Source organism: Ricinus communis, chromosome 10 (assembly GCF_019578655.1).
Source record: "Ricinus communis isolate WT05 ecotype wild-type chromosome 10, ASM1957865v1, whole genome shotgun sequence".
Classification (NCBI taxonomy): Eukaryota; Viridiplantae; Streptophyta; class Magnoliopsida; order Malpighiales; family Euphorbiaceae; genus Ricinus; species Ricinus communis.
In genome coordinates, this window is record NC_063265.1 from 12642792 (window position 1) to 12654273 (window position 11482).

The window sequence follows — 11482 nt, forward strand, 5'->3', positions numbered from 1 at the left end:
TATAAATTTGTAGTAAAATTATAATTTAATGACTATTAATAATAACCAGATTAATAAATAATAGCAGCTTAATTTTTGAATGAGAGGCACAAGTATATGCATATTAAATTGGACAAGATCCCTCTATATTTCACACTACACAGAGTACAAACATTAACAATAAAAAAATACAAGTTATTATTTATGTCAATTCTCAGCAGAAAAATGAACAATAAACAAGATACAGATCATGGGTAATCACATTAAACCACCACTATAAGGCACTCCAGTTGCCTGCAGCCAAGAATCTCCTTGTACAAATTTGGTAACAGTAAAATTAGCTGCATCAGTTGCATTAATTACATGATAACCTGCCCATGTAACCCTATTATCAGTTCTTGATCCTACACCAGTATTATTGAATTCTGCATAATATAGTGTAGCGAGTGCAAAGTCTCCTGACCATGGAGTCCATCCAGCAGGATCAATTAGACTAGCAATGTAGGACTGCATGAAAATTGTTCTTGAATATTCTTTCCATGGCCTGCCTAAATATGTTTTTATAGTCAAATTGCTAGTAGCCAAGTCTTTAGCTTCTTTTATACTGCAATTTTGTATTGAAATGCCTGTGTTTTGATTAGGGTCAGTTCTACCTTGTGCAGTTATGGCATTGAACTGGTTATTTAATGGGAGTCTTGAATTAATTCTGCAGTTCTGGAAAACGACGGCAGCATTACCAAATATGTAATCTATGGTGCCATATATTTCACAGTCTCTATAAAATTGCCTTAGAGAATGTGTATACAAGGTGTCTTGATACCCTTCAAAACCGCAGCTATAAAATGCTGACATGTCTGCCCCATTTCTAACTGCTACTGCTTGATGCTTAATCGCTCCTGCTGTATTGCGAAATGTTATGTTCACTGCAACAAATCCTTGCCCAACAACAGCTGTGAAAGAAACCTTTTTTCAGGAATTGTCATGGCTGGAGCAATGGAGACAGAGCTAAGAGCAAGTAGTCAAAATATGCACATAATTTAATTACTTGGCGACTGTTAATCACTTAAATTAATATTTGTTAAGTAGAAATCTAGGATTTCTTTAAGGAACATGCTGCAAGAATTTCAAATTCACATGGGTCTAGCTAGCTTGTTTACTTCCAGTTGCAGTTTGCTAAACCTAGGACTTTTTGAACACTAAGCTAAAGAAGTTGACCTTGTAATCTCTTAACAGACTTATGAATTAATAAAGAAATCATTATAATTAATGGTAAATGATTAACTTACCAAATGTTGCTGAATTAAATGTAGTCCATCCATCAACTACGCTCCGATTACCAGTAATCTCTGTCCTGCCAATGCCATCCCCAATCATCATTATATTCTTCTTGTTACTTGGAATGGAAACATACTCTTTGTACTGTCCCTGCTTCACATAAATCAAAAAGTAGCCACCGCTAAGATCTGTATTATTTGGTGCTGCAGCAACTGCATCATTAATGGTTGTGAAATTCCCACTTCCTTTCCTGTCCACAATCACCACTTGGTTCACTAAAACACTAGTATTCACAGTTGCTTGAAGAAGCTTTCTTTTATTCACCGACTGGTAAATTTCTTGATCTTGTTTTGACATCCTTAATGGCAGACCATCATTGATACTATTTCTCAAGTTGGAAAATGTGTGCTCTCTTTCTGATAGCAGAAATCTACCTTTCTTTGTAGCAGGAATCCAACCATGTGTAAAAAATGCAAGAGATATACTACAATGCTTGGTTCCATTAGAAAGAGAACCCAACAAGCTATCAATGATGCCTGAGGCTGGTCTTGATACTTGAAGCCCATCTAAACATGTCTGTAAGTTGGTCAAAGAAGCACTAAGCAAGGTTTGCAGATCACTTGCTTCCAGGCTTTGAAGAGTATTAGTATAATTGATAGATCTTAACGTGTATGACAAAGAATCAATGTTCAGTTGAGTTAGGAATTTGCAATCCTGAAGGGCACCAATAGTGCTAGAAGGGAACACTATTGAGGGGAGCCTGAGGAAATATTGAACTAGGGAAAGAAGCTTTCTAGCATGTGATAGTGTTTGATGAATGGAAAATCTGCCATAGTCATGAATGTTGCCAGATTTGTTAGAAGGCAAGGATGATTTACAGAAGGATGGGTGAGGCGTAAAGTTGCAAAATGTCTGTGGTGCCCCAGACGTTGAAGTGGAGAAGTTTGCAAGACATGGAGAGAATAGAATGAGAAACAGAAAGAGAGAAATGGCAGACAGTATAGACAGATTGAAAGCCATGTTTAATAAGTGTAATGCAATAGAATTAGGCTTGTGAGCTATATATATAGGAGATATATGAGTTACACAGAGGCATTGATATAATATGGTATCTAACTGGTACTTCCTGCAGGAAAGCGTGTCGATCTTGATGCTTGATCACGGGAATAAATGCAGGAAGCAAGTTGCATGTTAGCAAGTTAATTTATTAGGAAATAAATTTATTTTTTATTAGCTGCTAATGTGTTGAAACAAATCATGTGATTAATAACAAGTTTGCTGCTTGTACGATTTTCTGGGACTTCCCTAAATTGTTTACTGATATAATTGTACTGCATGGGAATAATCTAATTAATTACCTAGTGTTGGTTCTAGAGATTATACCCTAAATTGCATAAAATACTTGAAGTTACATATTTTACTAACACAAAAAGCTAAGGATACTCTGCAATTGTATTCAGAAATATGAGATTTTAGATTCGAGTCCAATCAAAACCCAATTAAAATAAAAAGGAAAAAAATGATAGCAGATAGCAACGAAAAAAGAAACAAAAAGAATTGACAAATACAAAGTCAAATTTGCCTGCATCTGGTATGGTGGGTCTACAGACAACTCACGAGACTGAAGTATGAAGCCATACATGAACACATTTGGTGAAGGTTAGAACTGATAAATTTGTCAAATATTTATAAATGAGGTGGTTACGCGGATACTATCCCCACTTCATGTTGCAAAGTTGTTAATTCATGATCATGTAATAATGTTACTCAAACATCATCCTTGTCTCAAACATGAACTGCTTGACAAGGAACAAAGACACCAGGCAACTATGGATCTCAATATCAATATTACCCTATATATATTTTACGGAAATTGCCAATGAATATTATCTATCTCTATTTTTGAGTGGTAATATACATAATTCATGCATAGAGCCAACTTACATCCCTCATAGTTGGGGGTCGGCGTTTCTGCAAATAGATCAGTACAATTTGGTTCCAAAATTAACCATATACACAATGACTTAATTACTTAAACCTGCGGTGAACTTTACACCAGTTGACGGCAGCCACGACATGCCATCTATGAACTGGCCGGCAGTAAAGAACTTGGCCGTGGCAGCATCCCGGATAATGTGGTATCCAGGCCATTTGACCCTGCCAGATAGAGATGCCCCAGGCCCATAATTCTTATACTCGCCATACCATAATGTACCCAAGGCAAAGTTACCGTACCACTCAAGCCACCCTCTAGCTTGGACCAAACCACTGATATATGTGTTTATAAAAACTGTCCTAGAAAATTGCTTCCATGGCCTGCCTAAATATGTTGGTTGTGTAGCCAAAATATAGCTATCTTGAATTGAAAATCCAGTGCTTTGATGGGGATTTTTCCTACCCTGAGCTGTTATTGTTACCTTTTGTAGGGGTAGTGGGACTCTAGTGTATATCTTGCATTTTTGGAACACTGCTGCCCCATTGCCAAAGATGTAATCTATGGTCCCATAAATGTTGCATTCACGGTAAAATTGGCGGAGAGAGTGAGCATATAGGGTGTCTTGATACCCTTCCATGCTGCATCGATAAAAGGCAGATTGGTCGGAATCGACTCGGAGCGCCACTGCCTGATGGTTCTCTGGTCCGGCCGTGTTACGAAATGTCATGTCTCTTGCTATGAATCCTCTTCCGGAGACCGCTACAATCACATAATCATCCTCATAAAACCAAAATAAGAAATGAAAGTATATACTTTTTTTAAGTGCTGAAACTAAGCAAGGAAAGTGGTGTATATTCAAGTACTAACCCACAGTAGCAGTTCTAAATGTCGTCCATCCTTGCATGAAATTGCGATTACCCGTCACTACGGTCTTTCCAATTCCATCCCCCACCAACATAATATTGGTTTTCTTCTTCTTCATATCAATGTTCTCCCTGTAGATTCCCTGCTTTACATATATAATATACCTCCTATTACTGTGATTAGGAGCTTCATTAAGCGCCTGTGTAATGGTATTGTAATGGCCACTTCCATCTAAAGATACGATAGCATCTACATGCACACCAAGAGTACCGAACTTTAGGAGTTCTTGATCACCTTCTGTCATCCATTGTGGGAACTCAGGACTTGTATTTGTGATAGTACCGTTTCGCGATGGTTTGAATGGCATGCTGTGGAGTTGTGTGTACAGAGCTAACACATTACCAATTAGCTGTGTAACTTGTTTCAGGCTTCCTTTCACGAAGTTCTCAAGATGCCTGTCTGTGCCTTCAAAGCCTTCAAGACATGTATCTTGGTTGCTGAGTGCAGCACTGAGCCAAGCTTTTAGATTGCCTTCATAGGCAACATTATTATCACCTGCTCGAATTTTCTCCATCTCCGCCAATGACCATGCCAGCTCAGAAACTGAGAAGTCGAGAAGTTCTTTGCAATCTTCAATGGCTAATTGTTCGCGGTAGCTTACAGACAAAGCATTGAACTTTGTGATCGTATCAATTGCTAACCTTGCTTCATTGAGGCTGGCCTGCATGGCAGCACTCAGAACTGAAGTTGCATTTCGGGTGCCTTTTTTTCCAAGCTCAGCTAACATGTTCGACAGGCATGAATCCTGGTTCCCGACACCAGTGCAAGCTTGCATGATCAAAGTTTGCGTATCCAAGCTTGATGGGATTACAATGGAAAAGACTTGCAGAGAAGAAGGCAGGAGGAGGAATATAATAAACAGAAAATTAACAAAGGTCATTTTGGCAATGATGAGAAAGAGAAAGAAGATAGGTTTATTATATTTTCAAAAGAAAAACAAAATTTTATATCAAGGGAAAGAACACGAAATTTTTATAAGCTGGGAATATAAGAATTGTTTGCTTACAAAGGAATAGCTTTTTCGTCGTTGAGTTAGAATCGTGCATTCTCTTATGCCTTTTGCTTTGACAAAGTTAAAAGTTATGCTTTCTTCTGATGGCAAGGCGTCTGATATTCTTTTGTATTATCTTTTGGCTTGTTGAGTAAGTGGATTCCACACTATTTGCTTCACACTATTAGGACAAGCTTAAGAAAGAGCTTATACTGTTTCTATCTAATTCGTGATTTAAAAACTACAGTAAACAGATACTCAGGAGGAGTCATCAGGCTGATGCTCTTATGAAGCCGAGAACATCTCAATTGCTCAGGTCTTGCTTCTGTTAGCCCAAGCCCAGAAGCAGCCCAGATGCAAGAAACTTGGACTTGTTCCATATGTTCCGAGTTGCAGCCCAAACCCATCAGAAAATTTGGAGAGTGCCGTTTTTAGAAAGGACATGAAAACAAAAACAGTAGAAGCAGTTCACATGCAGGAAACCAGTACTAACTAGTGCTGATACGCACCAAAAAGGGAAATTTGGATCAATTTCCAGCATTATTTAACCATATTGGCTTTGATATATATTGACGCAATTTACAAGAGAATTACATCTTGAGCCACAACAGAAAAACAAGGAAGCCAAAAAAAAAGGAAACAAATAAAACGCCTTTCGTGTTTAAATTCCTTTTTAGTGGCCCGGTTGAACTGAATCAACTTCAACTTATCACAGATTCTTCCAAACATGATTACTTTAACCCCTCCTCAATTTTGAGCTGACCTTATTCGCTGAGGGGCATTTAACGTTTGCCATCTCTGAATACAACTGGGTATTAATCCCATCTAATTGTGCAACCCCTGGCACGTAAAATCTCAAGTATTTCCAAGGAAAGCAAGAATCTGAGAGGAGCAACTAATTTAACCTTCTTGATCCGGACACAGCAAGCCCTAAGCGCAAGCTCAAACCCTTCCACGGTGACATTTTTGAGGTGCACAAGTTTTGCATCTTGCAAGCGTGTCAGATTTCCCATCAGCATGCATAACACCATGTCCGATAGAGTGCAGTGGCTCAAATTTATCTGCCACCACCAAAGAGTCAGTTTTTCTTCACACAGCCATACGGATCAAACAAGACAGAACAAAAGCAGAGAAAATAAAACTCATGATCCTAATTATCCATATTCGCTGTTAAAGACACTTCTTCCTTTCTCTTAACAGTGCTGATTTGCTTGTTCCGGAAAAAGAAAAAGAAAAAGAAAAAAAGAAAACAATGCTGATCCGAACCTTGATAATCATTCAATTAGAAGACAAACTGCTAAAAGTTACATTGAAGAACCGCAAATTACCTATAACCTCCATTCCCTTAACACAAACAGTAACCTTATTTTTATGTGAAATAGGATAATATGAGTACTTGATTTGGTCAAATATGGAGGCGGCTTTTGGTGGCTTCATAATGTGTAGATGAACAGAAAGTGGAATTTAACATTAGAATAGATTATCAAATGCTCTGGTAGCAGGATGGGGGTCCAGCTTTCTCCCAAGTTTTTCCTTTTTCTTATTTTATGTTACACTATATAAAATGTGTAACTTGAACTCTAGAATTTTAGTCCCTGTATTCCTATTGGCAGTTGCTGAACTTTAGCATTTTGATAAAATTTTAGCCAAAAATAAAAATTCGGTCAAACCAAATTATATACCTGCCGCAAGTTTTTTGAGTAATAAGCAAGTGCACAGAATCCTGAATCATCAATTTTCTCACAATGTTTCAGGTCCAAATCTGCTAGCGTGTTACACTTGGCTGCAAATGCTGTCAAACCTACACTTGTAATTTTGTCAAGCCCCCGCAATTCCAGGTCAGAGAGCTCCTCCAGATAACCAAGATATTTCATCCCTACATCAGTAATATGATTGCAGTAGGACACATTGAGTTTCTTCAACTTCTTGCAACCACTTGATAAAGCAGCTAAACCATCATCTCCAATACCGCTACAGCTGAATCCACAAATGAAATCATCAACTTAAGTTTTTACATTTTATTCAGCTAAAATACTGGAAATGATATCAAATTGATATGCGAGCTTCATATTACCGGTATAGATCCAGTTCATTAAGCTTCGAACAATTAGAAGCAATGTGAAACAGTCCTTTGTCCGAAATGTTCGTGCAGAGTCCTAATTTCAAGCATAGAAGTCCTGAACATCTAGAAAGACATTCAAGCCCTGGAAAAGAAGATAATCACATTCAGAACAAATCAAACAAGAGAAGACATCAATGCAGTTAGTCCGAAACAGAAACAATTTACCTGTGTCATTTATTCCAGAACACTCAGTGAGATCAAGCTCCTCGAGCAACAAGCAGTTTGATCCAAGCTGTTCAAGACCCTTTTCAGTGATCATATTGCAAGACTCTAACTTCAGGCACACAAGGTTCCTACAAGAGTCTGCTATAGTAGAAATTGCAGCGTCAGTTATGGAATGGCAACATGTTAAACTTAGGACCTTCAAGTTCAAACCACCAGAGACTAGCTGTGCAATGCCCATATTAGTTACCCCAATGCATTTGCTCAACCCAATTTGTGACAAAGAACTGCAGTAGCTACTTATGGTCTGGAAAACAGTGTCTGAAACTCGAGCCCCATTAATTATAATCGTGGTCAGATTCTTCAAGTCTTTCATGCAGTGGAGAACTGTAGGCGAAAGTTCCTTCAGAACAGGCCAATAATCAAAGTTAGATCACCAAACATAAAACATACTTATATATCCAAAAGTCCACCAGATTTCCAAGTTTACTTACTGAAACGCAGTAAGCAGCACGGATCAGCCTAAGTCCAGTATGTCCTCTAATTATAGAAATCAGGCCAGAGGAACTCAAACAATCACACCTTGACAGATCAATTTCCTGCAGTGAATAGAGTACAGATGACAGATATATCACAGAAATAATATGCTAGCAGTAGCAGATAGCTCAAATTTCACCCCACTGCATGCAAAATGCCGTACCTGTAGTAAAGGACATCCATTTCCAAGATATTGGAATCCAACATCATCCACCGAAGTGCACCCCACCAAAGACAAAACCTCCAATTTTGGCAAAGAAGCAATCGAACGGAGTGAATCACTGGTCACCTAAAGCCACCCCAATAAACATCAACGATAAAATTTCATTTCAAGCATCAATACATATATATTCTACTAGACTGCCAAGAGAAAGTAAACGTGTCAAATTTACTTGGCCAAGATTTAAACTTCAAGCTGGTTTTGCCTCCAAAAATGGATAAAAATACACCATTTCTTATTTCCTATATAATCTTTCTATTTTTCACAAGTACCCAAAAAATATTCCACATTTATCATTCTCTTCTATTCCAACTTTTAAGAGAAATTTTAAATTAAAAAGGAAAAAAACCCTTGTTAAAACACCCAAAAAATGTTAAAATTAAAGTTTCAGAACAAAAAAAAATCATTCCCATATTCATTAAGTAGAATTGAAAAAACAAATAAAAGCATCAACCTTCAGATAAGAAACATCAAGAAACTTCAGGTCAACACATTTTTTACACAAAAGGTCGACACCCAGATCAGATATCTCCATACACCATTTCAAACTAATCTTCTCCAATCTTCCACAACCAACAGCGATCTTCGCTAACCCAACATCACTTACTCCCAAACATTTATCCAAAGTCAGCTCCTTTAATCCACCACCACAAGATATCGCTGCAGCCTCTCTATCACCAAACCCACAACAATAAGACACGTCAACCCGCTCCAGAAACGGGCATGCCCGTATTATCATCTCCAGACCCGTGAATCTCAACCCAGTAGCCCGACTCAAGTTCAAAGATTTCAGCTTTCTGAGTAATCCTCCGGCTGAGTCGCGTCTTAACAGCAACGACACTGTTGCGTCGTCAATACGTGGACAAACGGAAAGGTCTAAAGAGTCAATGTTGTTAAACTTAAGAAGAAGAGGTAAGAGAAATTCGAAGCGGAGGATACGCAGCGTTTTGCGAGTTAGTGATTCGATTTTGTGGAATTCTTTGCAAACGAGACGAAATGTTTTCCGATCCGACTCGGAAATGAGCTTGTCATTGACTTTTATGAGTATATCCTCTGTTAAGGCCGAGATTATAGATTGACACGACATTGGACTTTGTTTCTTGAAGTTTCTTGAAATGATTTCGAAACACTAAGAACTGTCGTTTCGTCTAGGTTGGAACAAACAAGAAGAGGAGGCGGAGGTGGAGGAGAGGGTGGTGGATGCGTTTTGAGAGACTCCCATACAGGTCCATGTGGGCTTTACTATGGATCCGATTCACTGTATTTGGGTAACCGGTTTACCGGATTGGGAAAGAAGTTTGGTTAGGTGATGACAGTTGCAGAAAACTGGCTGTGTTTGTAAATTAAGAGAGAAGAAGAAAACGATAGAGAAATTATATGCTACTTGGACGACCATAAAAGGAATATGTGTTAATTATTAATAATCTGTCCCATTTTGATGGTTTTTCTTTTTCTTTTTGGTTTATTATAGTTCTTTTTAATTATTAAATTGATGAAGGTAAAACTTATATTTTTTAAAATTATAAATTAATTGATGAAGGTAAAGACATTAATTAAAATTATCTATATTTTTTAGTTTATACATAAATTGGAAACGAACTATTAAACTAGAATACAATACTAATATCCTTAAATTCATTATGATATATATTTTAATCATAATGTTGTAATACTTTTAATTTCTTAATTTTTACTGTAAAATATATATATTCTAAAACGAACTTATTTTCTAGTAAAAATATTAAAAATGAAAGAATAATAGTCTTAATTAGTAATTGATTTTCTAAAACATTAAAATAGTTTTACTTTGCCACATACTAAAAAATTAAATCATTTCAATTATTAAAACTGAAATATGATAATTTTTTTATTAAATTCATTAAAAACGATTAATATATATAGTGAATATTAAATGTTAAAAAATTAAACTCTTTTTTTAAATCATGCTTAGTCTAAATAACACTAATTTTAATATCCATATTGTAAATGATCCATATTTATTTATTTATTATATTAAATTGTCAACGTATTTATAGCTGTCTCGTCACGTGGCACGTTAGGTTTTTTATGGCTGTAATTGCAATGCTATTCTAAGTGTTTTCTGATAATTAGAATCTATTATTATATATATATATATATACAAAAAAGAAATTTAGAGTAATTACCTGAAAGAAAATCTTGGAATGATTATTAGTTGACTGTTTATATGACGTGGCAAAACGTTACTTGTTAATTGATTTTCAGCAGCTGATTTCTGCTTCCTGAGGAGTATGTACAATGTCTATAGTGCAAGTGTCCTAGAAAAATATGAAAGCAGCAGATCAGGGGTATTTTGGTAACTAGATCACATCGACAACAACTCAAATGCGAGGATAAAGTGATATGCAACCGTACACAGGGCATGGAATGCCGTAGGATGGCGTCGTGATGAGTAAACATCAACGTGATTTGACAAGTCAAAGACACGTGGCGATGGAGCGTGAGAGGAGAGTACGGACAGATGGATACTTTAGGTAAGAGCTAGCGAAAGCCGTAGGATTTATTTAGTAATAGTATATGTGTGCCTGCCGTGTACGGTGGTGACGAGATGTAGGACCTAAAAGGAAGTGAGTCAAGTGCAACGACCGTACCTATCTCCGTTCAATGCTGACGTGGAAGTGAATGGGATGCGGATGATGGTAGAAGATGGACCCCACAAACAGCAGTCGCATAGGAACACCTTTTGTAAGAAGGTATACGAGAAGACATTAGGTGAGAAATTTCATTTCTTTTAATATACAATCATATATACTTTCTCATTCCACCAGTTTTGACTACTCAATATTTTTATTTTAATTCAACGATATAATTTTATTTATATTAAATTAGCAATGGCCAGATCGGATGGCTTTGGCCCCCTTCCATCCTGTTCCATCAATCAAAAATCAAAGTGAATAAAAATAAAAAAATAAAAATTTAAGTGATGTTATATTTTAATATTAGAAATATATATTTTTATTGATTTTTTGAATATAGTTATTTAATATTTAGTTATTGTTTTATATATAATTAATAATATTATCTTTTAAAAATTTATTTATATTTTATAAATAAAACATATATAATAAATAGTTAAGATATAATTTAAAATGAGATAACTTAAATTTGTCTCTATCTCGTTACTATTAGTGAGATAATTATTTCCGTTTCGTTTGAATTGGAATACAAAGTATATCCACGGTAACAGACTAATTGCCATCCTTAACCTATCACTAATAATCCTTAACATTCTTTCAATGATAAGTTGGTATTTAGATCATGTGATTTAATGTTTTCTAATTTATTTTATATTAATCT

The 11482-nt window shown here is 36.3% G+C and overlaps 3 protein-coding genes across 3 annotated transcripts; all 3 read right to left on the reverse strand.

Moving 5' to 3' along the window:
• Window positions 1–153: 153 nt before the first annotated feature.
• Window positions 154–2377, reverse strand: LOC107260759 (pectinesterase-like). The gene is made up of 2 exons (XM_015714928.3): window positions 1266–2377; window positions 154–929 (listed from the first exon to the last, which is right to left on the reverse strand). Exons 1-2 carry the CDS (start codon window positions 2272–2274, stop codon window positions 238–240), a joined length of 1701 nt encoding a protein of 566 aa, XP_015570414.1. The 5' UTR covers window positions 2275–2377; the 3' UTR covers window positions 154–237.
• Window positions 2378–3116: 739 nt separating this feature from the next.
• LOC8287118 (putative pectinesterase/pectinesterase inhibitor 22) lies at window positions 3117–5038 on the reverse strand. Its single transcript, XM_002512416.4, has 2 exons — window positions 4058–5038; window positions 3117–3949 (listed from the first exon to the last, which is right to left on the reverse strand). The coding sequence occupies exons 1-2, from the start codon at window positions 4992–4994 to the stop codon at window positions 3279–3281; spliced, it is 1608 nt and encodes a 535-aa protein (XP_002512462.1). The 5' UTR covers window positions 4995–5038; the 3' UTR covers window positions 3117–3278.
• A 556-nt stretch (window positions 5039–5594) lies between these two features.
• LOC8287120 (F-box/LRR-repeat protein 3) lies at window positions 5595–9560 on the reverse strand. The gene is made up of 7 exons (XM_002512418.4): window positions 8601–9560; window positions 8090–8215; window positions 7884–7988; window positions 7393–7792; window positions 7180–7309; window positions 6788–7082; window positions 5595–6166 (listed from the first exon to the last, which is right to left on the reverse strand). The coding sequence occupies exons 1-7, from the start codon at window positions 9231–9233 to the stop codon at window positions 5921–5923; spliced, it is 1935 nt and encodes a 644-aa protein (XP_002512464.1). The 5' UTR covers window positions 9234–9560; the 3' UTR covers window positions 5595–5920.
• Window positions 9561–11482: the final 1922 nt, after the last annotated feature.